The sequence below is a fragment of the Populus euphratica genome, unplaced genomic scaffold (assembly GCF_000495115.2).
Source record: "Populus euphratica unplaced genomic scaffold, PopEup_1.0 scaffold30.1, whole genome shotgun sequence".
NCBI lineage: Eukaryota > Viridiplantae > Streptophyta > Magnoliopsida > Malpighiales > Salicaceae > Populus > Populus euphratica.
The window spans coordinates 1,537,528-1,560,411 of record NW_011499869.1 but is presented as its reverse complement, the minus strand read 5'-3'; the positions used below and the strand labels follow the sequence as shown (position 1 = coordinate 1,560,411).

At 33.1% G+C, this 22,884-nt stretch overlaps 3 protein-coding genes across 3 annotated transcripts; all 3 read right to left on the bottom strand.

The window, feature by feature from the left end:
- Positions 1 to 560: 560 nt before the first annotated feature.
- On the bottom strand, positions 561 to 5,553 carry LOC105126904 (ATP-dependent caseinolytic (Clp) protease/crotonase family protein). Its single transcript, XM_011027929.1, has 16 exons — positions 5,342 to 5,553; positions 5,065 to 5,106; positions 4,788 to 4,871; positions 4,630 to 4,698; positions 4,166 to 4,229; positions 3,903 to 3,976; positions 3,747 to 3,830; positions 3,532 to 3,616; positions 3,296 to 3,381; positions 2,862 to 2,983; positions 2,701 to 2,761; positions 2,492 to 2,590; positions 1,595 to 1,696; positions 1,451 to 1,492; positions 1,025 to 1,131; positions 561 to 911 (listed from the first exon to the last, which is right to left on the bottom strand). The coding sequence occupies exons 2-16, from the start codon at positions 5,095 to 5,097 to the stop codon at positions 848 to 850; spliced, it is 1,176 nt and encodes a 391-aa protein (XP_011026231.1). The 5' UTR covers positions 5,098 to 5,106; positions 5,342 to 5,553; the 3' UTR covers positions 561 to 847.
- Positions 5,554 to 7,470: 1,917 nt separating this feature from the next.
- LOC105126903 (60S ribosomal protein L18a-like) lies at positions 7,471 to 9,780 on the bottom strand. The gene is made up of 4 exons (XM_011027928.1): positions 9,670 to 9,780; positions 9,453 to 9,568; positions 9,295 to 9,358; positions 7,471 to 8,092 (listed from the first exon to the last, which is right to left on the bottom strand). Exons 1-4 carry the CDS (start codon positions 9,682 to 9,684, stop codon positions 7,751 to 7,753), a joined length of 537 nt encoding a protein of 178 aa, XP_011026230.1. The 5' UTR covers positions 9,685 to 9,780; the 3' UTR covers positions 7,471 to 7,750.
- Positions 9,781 to 17,613: 7,833 nt separating this feature from the next.
- On the bottom strand, positions 17,614 to 19,416 carry LOC105126902 (4-hydroxyphenylpyruvate dioxygenase-like). Its single transcript, XM_011027927.1, has 2 exons — positions 18,218 to 19,416; positions 17,614 to 18,038 (listed from the first exon to the last, which is right to left on the bottom strand). Exons 1-2 carry the CDS (start codon positions 19,363 to 19,365, stop codon positions 17,852 to 17,854), a joined length of 1,335 nt encoding a protein of 444 aa, XP_011026229.1. The 5' UTR covers positions 19,366 to 19,416; the 3' UTR covers positions 17,614 to 17,851.
- Between the last annotated feature and the right edge of the window lie 3,468 nt (positions 19,417 to 22,884).

Below are 22,884 nucleotides of genomic sequence, written 5' to 3'. Positions count from 1 at the left end.
ATTTTAGGGACTGATGTCATTTTTAACGCGTCTCCTATTTTTAGGGACCGACGTTAAATATGTTAAAAATTTACAAATAAGCTCAAAATATAATAGCATTTGAATCAAAATAAGAAAAACACACAAGTAAAGGTAACCTTTCTCTGAAAGGATGTTTTAAGGGTGGTGTCTACCTTCCCTTAATCATAACTAACCCAGTACCTGAATCTCTGGGACCAGTGTCTAATTTTGAATTTCTAGTTCCCTCAAATTACTAGATGGCGACTTCAATAAAATCTTTATTTTCCCCAATCAAATAAAAATTAAATTCCTTTTGTTTTTTTTTAAAAAACAAACAAAAAGAAAGAGTAGAGCCGTCACCCGATGTCGTGTAGCGACAGAAATTAGTTACATAAAGTAGTTGATGTCATGTTAAAGAAGGTAAATCCATAAGAGGGTTGTAGCAATTAATAGGAGTGGTCTAGGACTCGGTTGAATCTATGGTAAAACAAATACGTTTTACTAGAATGTTGTCAGAGGCTCTACTTTCATGATACACATGCCAAATAATATCTTCCGGATAACATGCACAATATTGAGAATTTTATTTCCCCTGGAATACATAACATCAAGGCTCATTCCAACTATCTTCTCAGCTTGACTTTGTATTTCAAATGCAATTTGTGCTATGAAACTTCTCCGGTGCGAGGAAATTCGAATAAAATGTCATGAGATATTGTCACACTAGTCATCTTAATACAAAACGGAAAAAACAAAAAAGACGGGAGGCCAAAAAAAAAAAACACAACCAGCTGCCTGAAATGCGAATTGATGGCCTGCAACAAGCTTCTGAGCTGGGAAAAGGCACTTATTTTGCTATTTCTGTTGCATTTAGCGCAGCATAGGCTGAGTGTTCATATTTGCCTTCCCACCTGACAATTACATTTTTAATACGGAAACATCAGGCTTCAGCAAACTACTGATGACTTGGGAATTGAAAAATTGTGAAGGTAGTTCTGAACTAAAACTCTGAAGTCATGCTGACCTGTGCGTTTCGTCTTCAGGAATTTGGAGCTCCAAATTATCTTCGAACGGCTGGAATACCAGGTCCACTTTAGAGTCATCCACTTCGTCACAAGTTGGCGGGTCCCACTGTATAAGTGGATTGTTTGCAAAAATTAAAGGATATAAATAATAAATAAAATATATAAATATATGAATACTTCTTTTTTTGAAAAATAACTAATACTTCGTGCTTTACCACCTTATCAGGGAAAGAAAAGCAGCAAGAAGCCAAAAAGATGGAATACGTTTACAAAATGGCTAAATGTTTCTCTGTCATTTATCTAAAGTTATACCTGACCTCCACAGGGTCAAAAGTAAAAACAGTGGCCAGATTGATTTGACCTTAACAATACAAGCATATGCCACATGCACACGTGAACGCGCGTGCAAAGGAGTGGGGGAGTACCTTAGGAGCATTATCCTTGTCAATGGTGAGAGCCCTAATACCCTTTTCAAAAAAAAAAAAGGATAATTCATTAAAATGATTTGCTATGGAGAGTTATTGATTGTCAGATGTTTTTTACATGTAAAAAACAACACAAGTCATTACCTCATAGACATCAGCAGATATGGTGGTTCGGAGAATGTTCATTGTTAGTCTGAATTCCTTCTCAAGACACTCAGCCAGTGTCTGCTTCCTTCCTTCACGGATCTGGAGATGTTTCGGAAAATTAGTTGCAGTAGCATGGGATCTAAAAATCATCACTAGAGAAGACCAGTTATACTTGCAATTCTAATCTAAAGTCAATAGCCATTCCCTAGTTATATAAATGCCAGAGGTAGAGAAGAGCATCATCTGTTGGGCCTGATGAGGAGGCTCGGATGAAAAGTTCAGGCAATCTTGGAGTATGAACTTTAAAACAAAAAACCTGTAAAGGAATTCAAAACAATAAAAGGCAAGCTACAAGAACATCAAACAGTGGTTTAGAAGAAAACTTGTGTCATTCAGCAGTGAGCAAAATTCTTTTCCTCAACTTTTAGTAAGAAATCCAATTTGAAAAAAGATCTACCGAAGAGTTGCATTCAAACAGAAAGAAAGCTCTGCAGGATTCCATCCCGATAATAGAATATGAATCTTCTCATATTTGGGAGGGTAATCCTGTTTCAAAAATCAGGATCTCCTTCCACGTGTCCCAAATTAAAATATAACATCTGTAAGTCTGAACTTTTTAAAAGGGCTTCTATGTGTCAAAGATTGAAGGTTAGATAATTGCAAGCCATTTATTCCACAATAGAATTTCGTGATCTAGTGTTATATTCACATGCTGCTTGAGCCTTTGCGACTAGGATTCGGTAAGACCAGAGGGTAAGCATTGCATTTCTAGGAGTCTGAAAGACAAGTAGTTCGTCAAGGACTATTATTTCTGATAAATTCAAATTCAATGTAGAAGGAGGCTGGCTGCTACCAAGCATGATATCTATTACGAATCGTATATTGAGTGATTACCGATCTGAGAGTTATTTTCAATCCATTAGGGGATGATCTTTTCAACCCTTTCAGTATTGCACCAATCCATCCATTTCCATCCTTGCTTGCCTCAAGTTCCTGGAGCGGAATTTCATACATATCCCATTCATTATGATCATAATTTGCAAGTGAATTCTGTGAGAAATTTCTTAATTGGAGAGGGGAGGGTGGAGGGTGCAGGAACTTACAAATGATTTGATGATATCTACCACAGTATCCTTTGAAAAGCACTCATCAATAATTGACAACCTTAAAAGGTAACAAACTGTAATAAGTCCCGTCACTATGAAATAGAAGAATTCATTAAGGAAGAGAATATATGCTTTACTATTCCATAACTATCTATTACTTGTTTAAAACGCTGCCTTCATCAAGCTGTATGTCCACAGAAAATTCTTCAATAACAGATTTCACTGCATTCTCATCACCAGAGTTCAAGCTTACAAGACGCTTCTCTAGCTCAGGCAGTTTCTGACATACAGAAAATAAACGAGTACTTCAGTGAACCACTACAGTGAATGAAATAGAAAGGTCAGCGGTCCTTCCAGTTCTTTTTATTATTATTTCTAGTTAGTTATTCAATTATGAATAAGATATTTCTGGACATCTTGCTAAATGAGGATTGGTAGCAACCATCTTGTAGTAAGCATGGGATTCTGTGTTCAACTGCTTTTGGAGTCAACCTACCCTCTCATCCAAAAAAAAAAAACAGAGATTCTGAAACAAATAACGATTCCAAGACTGGGATATCAACAAATACAAAGTAGTCTAATTCAAGCTAACCTCAAATGGGACAAAATGAGTTGCCATTCCAGCAGCGACCAATTCCTTACCATTCAGCCTCGCACCTGTCAAGGCTAAGAATTCCCCTGTACACAATACCATGACTTTCTGAGTTTTTTTAACATATTGAAGTACCAGAACGAGAGAAGTGAGTGGCATTCAAGTCATTAACTTAAACATTAAGAAAATAAAGAGAACTCTTAGCAATGCTTAACTTTCCCTATTTGAATACTCACCCAAATGACCAGGGAGACGAGATAGTATGTATGAGAAACCACAATCAGTATGAAATCCTATACTTGCTTCTGGAGTGGAAAAAACCTATTTGTTCATTGTAGAAACTAGAAAAATTTAGTATGCCAAATCAGAACGAAATTCCAAGCCTTGTACTACTAAGGCTACAATCGCTAATCTATGCATAGAAATACCCAAACAAGGACAAAATACCCACAGTTTTCTCTGTGACGACCGAAAACTTCATCGGGACCATCAATGATGCACCTCCTCCCATTGAAATTCCATGGACGAGAGCAACCTGTTAGTGAAACAAGGTTCATCATTCTGTAAGTACCTTTGGATATGTAGGAGAACAAGTCCAAAATACTACCTGGGTTTTCTTATAAGTATGGATGTGATGGCAAAGCCAGTACATTCTGTAAACCACTTCAACACAAGAATCCCCTGCCAAAAGGCACCATATTTACAAATTAGCTTCCATGCATACAAGAAAGGGAATGACCTCATACATAGGAGGAAATCAACAACTCTGTTTAGTGCAATGGCTCGTGAACATGTTGTGGCTAAGGAATTATAACTGATGCCAAGATAAAAATGGGAATCTAAAAGTTAGTTTCAGGGAACTGTGTTTACTTGATGTCCTGCCATCATAGAACATTCTTAGATCCCCACCAGCAGAAAATGCTCGCCCAGCACCCTGTATAAGGAATAAGATCGCTGTTAAACTTTAACAGGAAAAAATTGCACTGTGATGGCAGTCGTTAGTTTGGTGCTGGTGGAATTGTTAACTTTTGAACAATACTTGATTATCCCAACCTCAGAAGGGTTACCTTTCTCATAACTCACAAAGATAGACAATTGACCTACAGGTTTCCACTGTATCATATCATAACATATGAAACCAATCATCCGATCCTTCTCTTTTTTTCCATGATTTTTTTTACTTCTCTCTTTTATTTTTTTTGGATGAACTTTATCTAACTTCAGTGATTAATAACCCTTCATACTTTAAGTGCTTGATATACTCAGTAAGCCCATGACACAACTGAGCAGAAAGAGCAAGTTAAGTTGAATTTTCTGGAGGTATCAGAACTAACCTTGATTAATATAAGTTCGGTGTTATCATCTTTTTCCCATTTCTCTAAGAAATCTGCCAGCAGAGAAACCTGAATGGAGTAAAAGAAACAACAATTACATACAGAAATCAAGCCGAACCAGTTGCCATTATAACTTGGGTGAAGTTTACTCAGCATACCACTTTTGATGAAATAACATTCAATTGACGAGGCCTGTTCAACGTGATCAGCCTAACATGATCTATCTCTTCTCCAAGAACAACCTAAAATAGCAATTACGACAGCACCCATTTTGTACTAATTAGTTACTTTGGCGCCAGTTGGGGCAAATCCAACCATAGATAAAGATTTGAAATCAAACACGCATAATTTGATAAAAAAAAATAGGAAGCGGGTAAAGAAACCAAAAAGACAAAGACGGATCTTATATAACTGAAACTTGCAGAGCATATATACCTTCTCTTCTGGGTTAACAACTTCTTGAGCCATTTCAAGAAACTGCACAAACAAAGGATGCGAGTTCAAGAAAATGAAACTAATTTCCAATGGTAGGGACCATTGATGATTGTTTCACTCAGAAAATGGGAACACTTCTAAGATAGTAATAATCTGGCTTAGAACAGACTCTTCATTTCATCATCAAATTACATACTATAAAACAGAACGATAAAAGCTGGCATTAGCATATATGATCATTGATTACATAAATCAGAAGGGTGGAGAGAACACTTACTAAATGAGTTCAAGTTGGTTGAGGAAAATGCTAGATGAAGCAGCACCGGTAGGTGGGAGGGTGAGAAGTGGTGGTGGGGGTTAAGTATATAAAGAAAGAAATGTAAGAGTCGTTATTTCCACCTTCCACATAGGCGGATTTTCATATATATTTTCTTACCTCCTACCTACCACCCCTCTCCTACACTGCTACTAGCTTAACCTTTGACTGTTTATTCCTACAACCCTGTCAGTCCATGTCTATTTCTTTCATTTTCCATCAACAAGATTTAAAATATTTGTAAGATTTGATCAGAAGTATGTTGTCTAGTAGATTGGCTGTACAGTTGGTGCTTGGTATTTGAATCATTATTGACAGGTGTCAAATGTTTCTCTCGAGAAGAAATATAATGCGGGGATGGGTGATTCTATCTCTTGGACTCGGAGGATGAACAGGTGCCACGTAAATAAGCTTAGCTGGTAACTATCAAGAGGAAGCAACCTGCGAAGGAGGAAAATCGACAGGACAGGAGCAACCGACCCACCCACCCGCCAAGAAGAAAAACTTGAAAGAAAGATGGGTTGGGGTCGGTCTTGCTGGTAATATCACTTGCTTGTTTGACGAGTTGCCAAACAGTCTTGCCTCCAGTAAAAAAGCCGTTGACCATTACAAAGCTTCAACAACCCAACAAAACCTTCAACGTCATCGTCTCAGAGGCGGTGCCATCTGTTCCAGTCTAGGTGTTTACGTCAAAACGTTCCTACGCTAAACAATTAACACTGCTTTGCGTCCCGTTACTCATAACACCGAAATGTTAGATAGAACACGTTGCAACCTCACATTGGAGTAGGTTTTCTGCCACGCGTGGCAACTACCCTCGAGTCAAAAGAAAACAGGTGCATGCCGTATGTGTTTAGCATTTTGACGGGGAGTGTTTTCGAAATTATTTTTAGAAAAGCATTCTTGAAGTTATTATAAAAAATGGAGTTAAAATACTATAGATTTGCTAAGTGTCTTTTTATGTTGTTTTTCTTTTTTTGAACATATTTTTTTCTTTTTATTTTTTTATTATGATTTTTTTTTAAATTATTTTTATTAATTTTATTTATTAATATTAAAATTATTAAGAATTTAATGTTTTAATTTTTTAATTTTATCTTTTTTACTAGGTTATAAAATTTATGAATCTATTTACATGCTTTGTTGATCGATTTGGTTCATAAGTCTGATAAGTTTAATTTTTTTAATTAATTTTTTATTTATTTTTAGATATTAGTTTAATTAAAAATTCAGTTTTATAATTAATTTTGGTTTTTTTATTAAGTTATGATGATCTTAAAAGAAAAAAAAATATTTTAGTGATGAGCTCTTATTTGATTTTACATTTATCTATTTTTGTTATTATATAGTTAAATAAAAAATAGTTTCAGAATAGAAAACAAATTATAATCCCAATAAAATTTATAATTTAGTTTAGAGGTTTGGTGTACTAGCCTGATTTACCCGATTCATAGATCTGATAAATTTACTCACTAATAAAATATGTTTTTTGTAATTATTTTTAATATTTTTTATTTTATTACTTGATATTAAATTGGTTATAAAATATATTATATTATTAATTTTTATTTACTTTTTAAAAATAATTATTTCAAATAAATATTTATTTTTAAATTGATTCTTATTTTTTTATCAATATCTATTTTTATTATATAATTAAATAATTTTTTTATTAAATTCAATGAAATCTATGATGCAATTAATTCAATGTATTAATATTTCAAAAAATAAATTATCATTTTAATCTTTTTAAAAAAACTAAATTATATTTTATCATCATCAAAATTATATTAAAACTAAATTATATTTTACCATCATCAAAATTATATTAGAACCTATAAAATTAATGAATTTAAATCAAACTAGCTCTCACATAATTTATAACTTAATTAAAAACTATCATTTAATTAAAAACTTGAATCCAGCAAAGAATTAAATCAGAGATTTTAAAATTAAATTAATTTACTTGATCAAGTTTAATATTTTTTTATATTTAAAAAAAACTGATTCAACCATCATGCAGGGTGCGGACAATATACTAGCTGCTCCATAATCAAAATCAATACGAGAAGCACCAATTCCCGAACACGTTATCCTCAAAACTGGTAAGAACATTTTCATAAGCATTTGACAGCGCCAATACAAGGCACCAGAAAGTTTCCATGAGCACAAAATTCAAAAAGAAATTAGGCAACTTAACAAAACACATGAGCTTCAAAACTTGAAAGGGTGGACAACAGTAAATTCAGACTAAGCTCCTGGAAGCAATGGGTTCATGAAAGAGATCTAGCTCTAACCCACTCTAGCTCAACAATCTATTCAGCTTAACAAGGTCGCAAATCAAAGAACCAACAAATTAAACCAACCAATTTACATAAACAGGTTGGGCCTGGATGCCTTGTATGTTGTCTTGAGCTTCCTGGTTGGGGGTCTAACCTTCTTGAACACCAATGGGAACTTGATTTTGGAATTGTGGAACTGCTTGGTACTCTCTCTCTTGCAAAGCTTTGCAGGGATGGTAGCAGTCTTGATGATCTGGATGCATGGTGACCTAACCCTGTGGCGAGATGCCATCTCGTTGTACATCTGTTCAACAGCACCATTCAGAGTTGTGTCCCTGTATTCCTTGTACATGTTGTGATAACCAGTTCTGCTCTGGTATCGCAGCCATATTCCATAGTTCTTGATCTTGGTAGGATTCTTCTCAAAAATCTACAATCAGAAAATAATTATTTAAAGACCATTGGAATAAAATAGCAAAACAAAGAAGCATAAAAGCCAGTGATACTTGTCCTTCCACAGGAAGGCTCATATACAAGTATCACAAATGTTGCTAACATTTCCCCTTTAAAGATGAATCTAAATCAAGCACAGGATTTGTAATTTGTGACACCAAAACACTAGAAAGCACTGGAATGGATGGCTATCAAGGAAGAAAGTCATTTCCTGTGAGTTGATTTAACCAGCTAATCATGTGACCTTCCCTTAATTAAAAGGAAGTTTGAACCCCAGGAGCATAAACAAAAGAGCTATAGAATGTTTATTAAAGATTCAAAATCTCACTCATGCAGATGCACTTATGCAGAAGGCAATAACAAAGACAGGTAAAAATAATTATTCCTGAGATATCCTTTCAGAGGTTCTACATCTCGAGAGAGTAAAGTTTAGTTTCAACATTTAGGTTATAACTCGCCAATACTATTAGCTGAAGAAAAACAAAATTGAAATCGCAGGCCTACTCCATGCAAATAGCCTGGATGCACAGATTATAGAGCCGGTGGGAGCAATCACCGCATTTTTTTCCATGTTGCCAGGATTCAGACCAATGCATGAAAATGCAGGTGTTTGAGGCAAGGAGCATGTGAATAAATTGTGATTGAAGATTTAAGTGGACGGATTTTTTTAGTTAAGAGGTGAGTAATTATGAGCTGAGCTGATCTATTGGTACTAAAATTCAGCTTAGTATTCCTCATAACTATATAAATTTCCTTCCAAGTTTAACACTTTCATTGGTGCAACTTTATTAAAATTCCCCACTGAATAAGCAACATAGTTCTAGGAAGTTAAGTCTAGAATTTCATCGCGTTAGGGCGCTGAGGACATAGCATTTCATCCCCCTTTTAACTCTAGTTCGGCTTCATGTTGAAACAGTCATTTTCAATTATAAGCTGATTGATCTCGATTAAGGACCCCCCAACTTCAGAATTAAATGGTTATCCTATCCTATATAATGGCAAAACTTGATGAGTTTTACTATATTGAAAATGATATTCCTTTGCCTACTTCACTAATCTCAACGTCCAGAAACACCTTCATAAAACAAAAACAAAACCTTCAAGGCCCAAATCAGCTCTTATCTTACTCATAAGACAACATCATCGGACGCTCTATAACAAGCGTATGATCAAACATACCTCATTGATGGCAAGAATTTGTCCATTGCTTTTCTTGACCTTCTTAAGCTTCCTCAAGAAGTACCTAAAACTCATCAACCATCACAGAATCAGAAATTTGCGATCATAATAAAATACATACAAACGACTCAAAAAACCATCAAAGAGACGACACATACCAGAACTTTGATTTTGAACGGACCTCGTTAGTGGCCCAAAGCTTCATGCGGTAGATCTTTGGATGCTCATCGGACTCAGTTGGAAGTGCTCTCCCGACCACTTGGTACTGGTGAAACTGTTTCCACGCGAAACACAAATAAAAAAATCAAACATCTTGTTATTGGAGCCATGAAAAACAGCAGAATGAGGAGGTCCGAGGATGTTGATGTTACATACCCTGAAGGAAACCATTTTGTGACGTGCTTGAGAGAGAAGCAGCCGGGTTCCTCAGATCAAACGCTAACTCTTTCCTCCCGGTCTCAAAGTTTTGGAGGAGTATATAAGTGAGAGTGTAAAACCCTAGTTTCGTGTCGTGGTTAGGGTCAGCCCCGAGCCTAAAATGTTCTCAGCTTGGCCCAGATCTAATTTCTGGTCCAGAACGAGTCCAATCTGCATATTTATCTCGGCCCAAAAACACTTATTAGTCCACTTGAGCTTCCAGAGCCCATATTTTGGTCTCGATAGGCTCGCAGGAGGCAGTTCAATCCAAGGGTACATGAGTCAAGTATCATACAGCCAGGCCCAGCCAAGAAAATATCGTACATTTTGCATATATATATATATATAGAAAGTATATTTTGTATGTATCTTCTAGAAATTTTCTTGGTATATCGTGTCCTCCCTCTACCATTTTTTTTTTATTATATGACCAAAATATTCTCCTATCAATTTATTCACCAACTAAGAATAAAAAGATACACCTCGTACGTTAATCTAAATATTATTAATTATCTTAAATTAAATAAAAGATTTATAATAAAAATAAATAAATCACAACGCTATTTTGCTATTAATATCATATCACGCATCATCCACCAGTTAAATTTAAAAAATTAACTAATTATTCAAAATATAATTTTTTATCTTCAAACTATTTAAATTTTTTAATACATCATCAATAATATCTTATAATTTTCATTGCCTTCTTAGTTCTTATCCGCAACATAAGAGGAAGCATGCTAGGTCACGGGTTTGCCGGCCAAGTTGTGTCATCGGAAAGAACTGTGACAAGGAAGGCCATGGATGGACCCAGTTACTTCACCAGGTTTACTTTAAAGTTTTTTCAACAAAAATAGATATAAAAAATGAAGAGAAAACTTAGATGGAAATATGCTTATTATTTTTATGGTTCTGAATTTAATCTTCTCTTTTTTAAAGATGTCTGTCTATTTTTTATTTTTTTTTAATATGTCTAATGTAGTAACAAATAAAATGTTACTAATCACTACGTGCAACATAAGATTTTCCCAATTGACGTCCTAAACATTTCTGCTGGTACTTTTTATTAAATTATCGAGTGTCTTTCTTAATTAATCTCAAATTACATTACCTATTTTTTGCCTAAAATATTTTTCTTTTCCAATTTGATTTTATGATATTATAGGCCTATTTAGTGAAAATACATATTATTTATCTTTATTTTCTTTTTTCAATAAAAAAATAGAAAATGTGTTTATCCATGAAAAAACAATAAATGATTTCTCCAAGTAAAAAATAAATGCATCAAAATATAGCTATTTATATATATAAAAAACCATAATTTATAATATTCGTTATTTGAGATACTTAATTATAGAATATATCACTTTCATTTCATTTAAATTACAATAATAGTATGAAAAGGTTATTATACACACACATATATACATACATACAATGTTTGTATTTTTTATTTAATATTTACATGGTTTTATACGAACTTGTAATTTTTTTTACCCTCCTACAAATCATATAAAGCTACATTTGGTATTGTGGTTCAACCATTCTTTTAAAATTTTGTTGAATTTTGTTTGGCTTCAAATTAATTTTTTGATGTGTTTTTGAATCTTTTTGATATGTTAATTTTAAAAAATAAAAAAATATATATTATTTTGATATATTTTTAAGTAAAAAATATTTTAAAAAATAATATTTATTGTACTCTCAAACAAACTATAAATCTATATTTTAATAACCCTAATAGTGTGAGGACACTACCCCTTTAATGAGAAAAAGAAAAACAAACATGACCACTATATTTTTTGGATGAAGTTTGAACTCATCTAATGAGCTTAAATATCAAGCTAATGTTTTAGATAATGAATTAACCTCTCAGTTTTATTGATTTGAATAATTTTTTCTAGTCAAAGTGGTTAATAAATAGTATCTGATACCTATAAAATATATTATTTTATGAATTTGAGAATTCTTTAATATTTAAATAAATATCATTTAAGAAAAAAAATGCTAATAATAGATATGCAACAAGAAACGGAGAAAAAAAAGAATTGCTCTTGAGAGATATCATCCTTCTTTTTTATAGCTCGCGGGACTTATTTTTTTTGAAGAAAAAAATTAAAGTACAAGTCTTATATCTCTTGTTCATTAAGATTATATATATATATATATATATATATATATATATATATATATATATATATTATCCAAAAAAAACACTAATCCATCACTCTGGAATAAACTCCCACATAATCCCATGTCCGTGTCTAAGAAATTATCCAAAAAAATAGCAAAAGTATATTAAGATTAATGGCAGCATGTAATTGCAAAAGGCATGGTGTCTGCCAATCGAGTTGATGAACTCTATCTTCCAGGAGCAATGGTGAGACTATTTCTTGGATATGAGCTTGAGCATCTTTTTAAAGCAAGTAGCATCGTATGGAATCTTCAGCAATCCCTCTTGCTCGAACCCGTATTCTTGAGCTGACATCTCGAGCAGCTGAACAATGAAAGGATGCTTGGTTAACCGCGTGGGTAGCAAAAATCTCTTCATCATCCCCTCGTTCCCTACCAGAACTGGAAAAACACCTTTTTTGTGGTCGAGCTTCATCTTCTCAACCATCCCGTCCCTGTACATGTCTAATCTCACATAGGAAGTCGAAGAGATGGAAGCTCTCATCGTTTGCATGCTCGAACTCCAGGCTCTCTTGAACTCTTTTATACAGAGATGGAGAGGGGTGGTGCTTGCGCTCCTCAAAGGCCACTTGCATTCTATTACATCACACGTATCACTATTCCTTTTTTAAAAACAAAAATAATTGTTCGATTGCCCCTCGACTCTAACCATCAGGTCCATTACATGAGGATTAAAAATTTCGATCTTTAACTAGGTTTTTAACATAGCACATTACGTGTGTTGATCTGATTTGCTTGCTATATTTTCTTAATGTCTTGCAGGCAGAGAAGCTCGATTGGCCTTAATTTTCATATAATAGTTTATGATGAGAGGAAATCTCATCCTCGATCGACTATTAAAAAAAAAATAATTAAAAAGGTTCTAATTTATTCGAATTGATATCTAAATAATTTAGAGTAACCTAAAAAACAATTGTAGATGGTTTTTTTTCTTCAACTTAGTGTATATTTAAATAAAACTATATAGGTGATACTCACTATGTTGTGGATAAACTTAATTTTTCTTAACATAAAAAATTAATGCCATAAAAAACTATATATTACCGTGCTTGTATGGACCTCTATTATTTTATTGTTGTTATCGTTAATAGTAGCATTACACAGGACACCATTTTTTTTTTATTATTTTCGGCCTTGTTCTTTTTTTCATCAGGTTTATTTTTCCGGCCTTGTTCTTTTTTTCATCAGGTTTATTAATTTATGAGTTTCAGACAGTTATTCTAATAATAGATAACAATTAATGAGCCCATTATTTGTACAAACAAAGCATACCTTTAAATATAAAATGTAGTCTTGATTTTTTTTATTAATATAAATATTCAGATTAATTTATATATATCTTGATTAATATTATAAATTTTAAAATTTATGACCATATAATTTTTCAGTAGTCATCGTATTAATAACTATAAAATTTTAATTTAAAATTATACAAAAATAAATAACTTAATCTCAATCTCTTAGGGCTAAATTATAGTTCCAATTGAAACTTAATTATAATTAATAATGATATCAAGACAATATTCTCTTTTTTTTAATCCATCTAAATCCTCATCCTCGTATATATATTTTGTTATATATATAAAATATTCTTTGAGGTGCTTATTTATGATTTTTAATTAGAGCATCAAGTAACACGCAGTTTTGTGAATGCCGAGTATATTTTTATCACAACTCGCATGCTTTCATGCTGATCTCCATTAATTATTTGAGATTGATTTTCTATTTATTTATAATTTATTGTTGAAGTATAATTTTTCATAAAATGTTAACTTAAAAGTGAAGGCATATTATTTTAATTAATAGAAAAAAATAAAAAGGTGTGCCTAAATTGTTGTAGTCATATTCATAAAATATTATTTATTAAAATAGTATTTTGTGATTATTTTTTTGATTTTTTGATTTAATTTATTTTAATTTCACCAATTAGTAACCTAATATTTTTTTCCTAAACTATCGGTTTCTTTTTCCATTAACCATATTTTTAAAACAAATGTCTAAACGCTGACGCAACTAAACTATCGGTTTCTTTTTCCATTGACCATATTCTTAAACAAGTGTCTAAGAGCTGACGCAACTAAACTAAAGGTTGTATATTTCCTGCTGCTGCTCGTAGCGTTTCAATGCTATGATCTAACTGAATTACAAAATTTCAGCAATCTCGTTGCTTCGATGATATGGTAATTGCAAGGGACAAATGCCCAGGCAACTGCTAGTTTACCCGAGGAGCTGCATTATTTAACATCATGGATTTATAAGACTAACAGTGACAGAGCTGGAAAAACACTCTTTTCTATTTTAAAGATCCACCGAGCAAAGCGTTCTTGGACAAAAGTGGCAGACGGTATAATGATATAATATTTAATGTGATTTAATAAATTGTTTATATTTATAAAATTTTTTTGATATTATTAGCTATTCTACTTTCTCTTTTCTTTTTTCTTATTCTCCTACCTTTTATTTTAAATAATAGCTCTATTTATTAACATAAAAAAGTCATTTTATTAAAGGAAAGTGTTTCTCTTCTATAAAAAAAAAGAAAAATACTTTTTTTTTTCATTATACCTATTTTCACAAATCAAATCATAGTCTCTCTCTTTTCAAAAATGATTGAAAGCAGGAACAATTGAAGCATTTCTCTGAACAATTGAAACATTTTTCTTGAACAATTGATTTTAGATATTTTTTTCCTATTATTACATTTATGTTTTTATCCTCTTTGTTTAGATATGTAAAAATTATGGCATAAATTCTTTGATATTCTTGATAAATTTGCTACTTTCATATTTTTTCCATAACATTTCCATAACACAGTTTTCTTCTTTATCTGACCTCGTCACATTTGGTTAGTTAAAACAAACCAAAATCATCAAGCAAGTCACAAAAAACACAATTTTTCCATGATAATTTTCTTCTTCATCACTCACATTCGGCAGTTTTCTTCTAACCAAACAAACCAAATCAAATGCATAGAAAGAGGCAAAAAGGGAGGGCAAGATTACTGTGAATTAATCAAAGCAAAATCTCCAAACTTCTCCAGCAAAAATCAGCCCCTTCCTGTTACCCTATCCCCGGATCTAGCCATCATATCCTAGGTGGAAGCGTTGAAAATCAAACCTTGCTCTCTCTTTTTTTCAACTCCCAGCGTTATCAGAACAAGTAACCGGCGAAGAGAGGGAGGATAATTGGGAAGGAGGAGCCCTGTTGCCCCTTGAATCTTTGATCTTTGTCCTGCTTCTTTGTCGTGAATCTTTGCTTCTTTGTGCACAAATGACGAGAGAAACAAAGAGGGAACAAGGGGAAACCAACAGGGAATAGGGGCATGAGAGAAACCGAGAGGGAGAGGAAACAGGGGAAGGGAAATGAGAGAAACCGAGAGGGACAAGGAAAATGGGGGAATGAGAGAAACCGAGAGGGAGAGGGAACAGGGAAATAAGGGAATGAGAGAAACCGAGAGAGAGAGGGAATAAGGGAATGGGAGAGGGGAATCAACCGAGAGAAAATTTATGGAATTATAAGTTTAATAAGGGGAGTTATATCATAAGCTAATAAACATAAATTTATGTTTTATTTTACTTTGATTAATTTATGATTAGTGTTTGATTATATTTGTTACATATGGATAAATTTGTGAGACTATACCGGTAATTATATGGTTTTCATTACTCAATGTTTATTGATCGTTGTGAAATTATGAGTTGTATAATTTTGAGAAATTAAATTTTATGATCTTAAATAATATATTTTAAGACCTTGTTTGTTTAAGGAATTAGATATCATTGCCATAACTATTATACATCGTCAGCTTCTTTCAGTATAATTTATTATATTAATTGTGAAAATATTTTATATGTTTTTTTAATAGTTATTTATTTATTTAAATTTTTAGGTTTTGTTATCAGAAAACTTTACTTTCATGTTATGGATTATAAAATAATTCCTACAGCATGTATGAGAGTAGCTGTAACTGTGATAGCTATAGGGGTAGCTATTATTGAACAAGCCTCAACTTGATGTTAATGTGTTGTATACAGAAGTGATGAAAATTGAAGGCTTTGATGAGATCACTCTTGGTGATGCATTTGATCACTTGGTCCAAAATAAAATGTTAGCAAAAGTATTTATGGCAAAAAAAAATGCTAATTTGAGGAAAATTTGGATTCAGAATTTTGTGAACCAATACTACTACAGACCTATTTGCTAAAATGTTTTGACTATGTTTAAAATTTGGATTCAAACTACGTTTGTTATTTGACAAGTATGTTTACTTGTTTAATTGAGTCTAGCATGTTTATGTTTGTTAATTTGAACTAATATGTATATATATGATATCAAAACTTAATATTCATGCATGACTATATAATGTTAATTTTGTAAACCAATACTACTACATACCTATTTGCTAAAATGTTTTAACTATGTTTAAAATTTGAATTCAGACTACGTTTGTTATTTAACAAGTATGTTTACTTGTTTAATTGAGTCTAACATGTTTATGTTTGTTAATTTGAACTAATATATATATATATATGATATCAAAACTTAATATCCATGCATGACTATATTTGATGTTAGATATTTATATTTATTTCTTGATACTTATTTGATACATATTAAAAGAACATTAAAGGAATAATTATCTTTACCCATAAAAAAATAATTTTTATTCAAAAAATCCATCAAATATTTTTGTATCTATTTATCTTTTTAAAAATTCTTCATACCAAAAAAAAAAAAAAATTCTAAATATTTAACTTTTAACGTAAACTAATTTGGCTTTCTTCATACGAATATGGTAGGAGCCATCACACGTCATGGGAGTGGAAGGCAGCTGTTGGAGTTTTTCAATTCATATGTCGAAAGGGTTGATGGTTCACCGGAACCCATCGAAGTTTGATAGCGTTGAAATGAGCAAGATAGGGGACAAGTTGCAGACACAAACAGTACAAGCTCTCACGGGATTCCATTTTTTGGCTTATTTTAGCTTCTTGCAAATGGCAGAGGTGAACGTGTTGCTAGTGAAGAAACGAGGGTGTTGCTGCAGGAAAAACTGGGGAAGAAATTGAGTTGGGATTGATTTTTGACCGTCAGGATAGAAGGTTTGATGGAAAAACTAATGAAAGAATAGGGGTCCTGGACCCTTTACCTCTCTCTCTCCCTCCTCCTCTGCTCTTCTTACTCTGCTGTTTGAGAACTTTTCTCTGTTGATATCACGACCTATTCGCAGGGATCTGTGTTGTATGTTCAACACCCATCAAACTCGTACCAGAAGGCATGATACTGACGCAACATCATCCAAGATTTTCCCAAATAAAGCCTGTTCTTCAAGAATTCATCCAGTCTTAGGTGGGAAATAAGATTGCCAGTGATCCCATATCCATGAATTAAAAAAGTAAAACCGAGGCCATCGTCTGAGAGAAAATATCGATTTAGTTCATCTCTGTTATTACTTCATTGCAAACGGCAGCAAAGCCAACGATTGTTTTTTCTTCTTTGTAACTTGTTTCCCAACTAGGATTAAAGAGAATTGTCAAAGAGCTCATAGAGGGTATGGCTTTCGGAAAATAAACAGAACCAGTAAACGAACAGAGAGGTTGCGTGATGTTAATGCAATGCACGACCGGTTTTAGCCTTCAGATTTTCCAATTTCCAACTCTACAAGACTACAATTGCTCTACATGATTCAGAAATAATTAAATAAAAGAACACTGCAACATCAATCGAAGTTCGTAATTCTTTTCAGCTTGCAGTAAAGTGTTATCCTGAGTAGATAAAAACGAAATTTTCACCATGCGTCAACAATTTGCATTGAAATTGCTCTACTTAACAAACTTATTGCATAACATCATCTTAGCTGCATTAGACGTAATAGTATAACGAACCTGGCTTCATCAATCAAGTCTCTTGCATAGAGTGTTCAGAAAGAGCAGGCAAGAGAGAAAACAAATCATGCTGAAGCTGTTTCTGCAATTATTTTGGCTCCAAGTGTCTTTTCATATTCCTCAATCGACTTGAAGAGCTCTGAGAAATTTCCTTTCCCAAATCCTCCGCATCCACCCTTCTGGTATTCTTTGCCCTTCTCGTCCTTGAGCATGCACCCAACTCTCTGAATTATCTCTATAAAGATAGTTGGCCTGCCAAAAACACAAGATTAAATAAATCTCCTCAAATCTTCCTAGCCTGAGGCCTAAAACTTACTCAAAGAAATAAGATAATAATAAATTGACTCAAAACCATCTAATCTATATAGCCATACATGAACCCTAAACCCAACGAATACAATTCAATGAAATCAAAGAAGTTCTGCAGATACCTATCACCGACGGGCTTGGTGAAAATCTGAAGCAAAGTCCCCTGATCATCTCGATCAACCAAAATCCCCAATTCCTCACAGTCCTTAATCTGCTCATCGCTCAACACATCCCCAGCTCGACTCTTCAGATTCTTATAGTAAGTGGGCGGTGGCGAAGGCATAAACTCGAATCCCCCAACGGCACTCCTCTTCCTCATCTCCCTCAAAGTCCTGAAAATATCCTCACTCACAAGCGCCAAATGTTGCAACCCAGCCCCTTCGTTGTGCTCTAGATAAGTCTGTATCTGACTCTTCCTTTTGGTCCCAAAAACCGGCTCGTTCATTGGCAACAGTACCGTCTCTTCGTTATTAGCCAAAACAACCGAATTCAGTCCACTCTCGCTAGTCCCAACATCCTCCGCCGTGAACTCTGCAAATTCATGAAAACCGGTGAATTCCTTAACGTAATTCACCGCCGAAGCTAATTCAGGAACGTTTCCGACCGCATGGTCTAATCTCCTAATCCCATAATCCAACGGAAACGACGATGCTGCCTCGACTGCCTCAAATTTGGGCAAAAACCAACTACCAGGGTCAGATTCATCTCTTTCAGAATTCCCGTAGCTCACATATCTTAACACAACGTCGCCGTAGAGGTGAACCTCGGCGACAACGGCACGATTATCGAGGAGGACTGGAGACGCTGATGGCTTGGCACCGTGCGCTACGCTGGTGGTGAAAGCCAGCTCGGCGTCGTCAACCTCGATGGCGACGGCGCGGACTGCGAGGCCGTGTTTGGCGGAGAAACCGCGGCTGGTTTCGTGGTTGAAGGTGGGGATGGAGGCGGTAGCAGTGTGGGAGAGGTTGTCCATGGAGGCGATGGAGGGAGAATACGGTGCGGTGAAGAGGAAGTTTAGGTCGCCGGAGCGGAGGAGATAAGAGGCGTGTGTGGCGTTTCCTGTGGAGAGGTCGGATTTGGCGACGATAGGCATGCCGAGCCCCCATGAGAAACGGCGAGCCGTATTTGTTGCGTCCGGGCACCAGAATTCTATGTGGTGGAACCGGTTAACTTTAAATCGGTCGGACCGTGGGTTGGCTCGAACAAAGCTTGAGAAACCAACTAGCCTAAACCCACCTGGTGTCTCCGGTGTCTCGTTTTGTTTGCCCATTGTTTCCTTGCTCTCAATTTTTCTGGTTTGCTGCTTTTTGAACTGGAAGGAGACAGGTTTTTAAATTATAAATTAATGTTACGAGTTGGGCCAATCGCCTTGTACACGTGGAGGTTTGTAGATGGTCATATCTTATCGTGTTTAGGAAGAAATTCTGAAACGTGACGCCTGTGGATTTATATGACGTGTCAAGTTAATCGCTCTCGTGTTTATCGACTGGAGTTTAGAGATGCACCGTCGAGTAGAGGGTATTATGCGGCGACAGTCCGTTCAGTTCTAACCTCGGTGACGAGTAAATTATAACTTAGTCTCTATTGTTTAATAAAATTAATTAATCAGTCCTTCTTTTTCATAAACTATATATTAATCCTGTAACTAGCTTTGATTATTATTTCATTAATAATAATTAGATATTTAAAATTGTTTCTCCTTTGGATTTCTTTTTTCTGCTTTGATTCTTAATTCTTTATAAATTTCTTTTTTTTACTTTTCCAATCATAACCTAATTTATGATGGAGGTAAATAGCTCTTAGTTTTTTGTATGGAATTTTTGCTGAAGTGTTTAAAAGTTGAGGAAGAAGAAGGGAAAAAATTACAGTGCTATTAGAATTTAGTCAGAAAGAGAGATATATTAGGGGGGAAAGATCAAAATCAGTCACAGCTAGAGAATTGACAGAGGGATTAATTTGTAATAAAATTAAACATTTGAGGACTAATTGATTAATCTTATTAAATTACATGTATCAAGTTATAGTTAACTCAACATTAATCAATGGACATCGGATATGTGACGCGGCGGGGGAGGGAAAAGAGCGGCTCCAACGATACGTGCAAGTGTTACGTATTCAGCAAACGAAATTCGGCCATTAATCACATCATTTGATAAAGCAAGACCTTGGTTCACTTGTCAAGTCAACGACGTTTCGGATTACAGTCATTAACAATTGGTGGTTCGGATCAATTCACGGAATTTTTTATTTTGCAAAATAAAAACTTTTATTAAAATTTATGCGAGGGTACGATTATCAAAATAATTCAAAACATAAAAAATAATAATTTTTAATAAAAAAATTTTAAATTTTTAAAAATACGGGATAATCTATATTTCCAAACACTTTCTTTTTAGTATTGTAATAAAACATGATTTTTATATTTTTTTAATATGTTAATTTTTTTGTTTTTTATACAATAATATCAAAATCATAAAAAAAATTAAAATAATTAACTTAATATCTTTTCAAGCTAAATATATTTTTGAAATGTATTCAAACACAAAACTGAACAGAGCTTTAAGTGTGTATATATATATATAGTAATGTAGTGCAAAGTATTTTAAAAAATAATTAAAAATATATTAAAATAATATATTTTTTATTTTTTAAATTAAAATGATATATTTGATAATATAGTCTAGAATGTTATTATAAATTAAAATGATAAAAGTTATTATTAAACCGTGCTGCATGCATGCGCCGTTTAAGAAGATAATCCTTGCTGTTGTAAATAAAAAAACATAAAAAAAGAAAAGCCCGGTTTTTCACTTTCATGAGCCACCACATGCGTTCTTTGAAAACAAGGATTATCTTTCATGAACCACCACATGCATATTTATAATGGTTTTCCCACAGCAAATACTTTACGTTAACAATGGAGCGTGGGAAACGAGTATCATGGAAGCTCAAAGATGTCTAGAAAAGAGTAGACTGGATTCATTGAGGCAGCATGTCTGAGAAAAATGGTCGTATTAGAACATCGTAAAATGAGGTGCGAGTAGGCATCGCCATCACGTTGTGAAGACCTGAAGATGCGCGCTTGCTTTACGCATTGGCGGCGAGATGCTCTCCCAACGACTTATTGTCTTCTTTTATATATGTGTGTGTGTGTGTGTGTGTGTGTGTGTGTGAAAAGATTCAGAGTAAATTATAATTTATTCGCTGCGGTTTCTACTTCCTCGAGTTTTTTTATTTCAAAGATTTATAACAATTAGAAAATTAATTAGATTGGGGGCCACGGGATGAGGCTAATTTTTTTAATGTAAAAAAATATGTTCAGGATAATTTGATTAACACATTATCTAATATATCTAATATATGAGATTGGAATTATCTTATAAAAATAAAATAGAAAGGATTGCAAGGATTAAAATCTAATAACCTAATATAAAATAAATAAATAAAATCAACTTGAATTTATTTAACCAACTCATTACACATAAAACAAGATCAAAATAAAAAATTTGAGTTTACTCGGGTTGGTTGACCCGAACCCGAGATAACCCCACAAAAAAAAAAAACTTAAGATCCAATAATTTAATGTTAAGTGATAAGAGTAAAAATAATATTAATTTCAAATAATATAGAGAAAAAAATTTGAAAAAAAAATAAATTTGTAAAATATAAATAAAATACCAAACTTAAACCAGATTAAAATTGAAAACTAGCAACTCAAGTCATAGACCAAAATTAATTTGTAGAAAAATAACAAGACATGATTCTTAATCATGAAAAATTAAAAAATCAGATAAATAGCAATCAAAACAACGAGGATCAAATCTAATACAAAAACTAAATGAAAAATAAATAATAATTACTGGCTAAATTTAAAAACAAAATAAATTAAGAAAATAAAAAAAAAATTAACAATCAAAATAATAAGTATCCAAATTAGTTATAAAAGTTAAATGAAATAAAATATTGATGGGTAAAATTAAAAATAAAAATAAATCAAGAAAGGGATAAAAAACAACAATTAAAAGATAAAAACTAAATAGAAAATAAATTTAAATGAAATAAAATTATCATAGATGAAATTAAAAAAAATAAAAATACATAAAAATCCTACAAATAACAATCAAAACAATAATAATTATAATTTAAATAAATACATATTAAAAGACAGGATTAAAGTTTGGAAGGTTAGGCATGAATTTTTAATCGTAGAAAAGAAAAAGGAGAAGGGAGAAAAAAAGCCCACTACAACTCAATTATTATGAATTGAATAACACACTCTATCCCCGTTGACTATGTCGTCACAAGAGCTTTCAAGCAACACCGTGATTGATAGTTTTTGGTTATCAAACGCTGTTGCACTTGCCACTTAAAAATTGTTGGTAGCATTAACTCACTTGAGCTCATGTAGCACGAGTCAATAATTATTTTTATATAATATTTATTATTTAGTAAAAATTTAATTTGTTTTGTGGAAATGAAAGATAATGAAAAAACTATGATGAAAGGATAAAAAAAAGCCCTTTATAATATGTTTAGCATTTATTTATTTATTTACGAGAGTATTATAGTCATTTGTTTGTTTTGAAAAAAGCAAAAAGACCATTAAGCCCATGTTAGCTTGATAATTGGTATTTATCTATTTATTTCAATGGTAAATTAGTTATTTAAATGCGTAGCTAAAAATCATAGATATTATATTTAACTTAGGGTTGACCAAGTCAAGAGGTCGGGTCCCGAGTTATATGTGTTAGCTTGAAAAAATAAAAATATATTTAAAAATTTAATATTT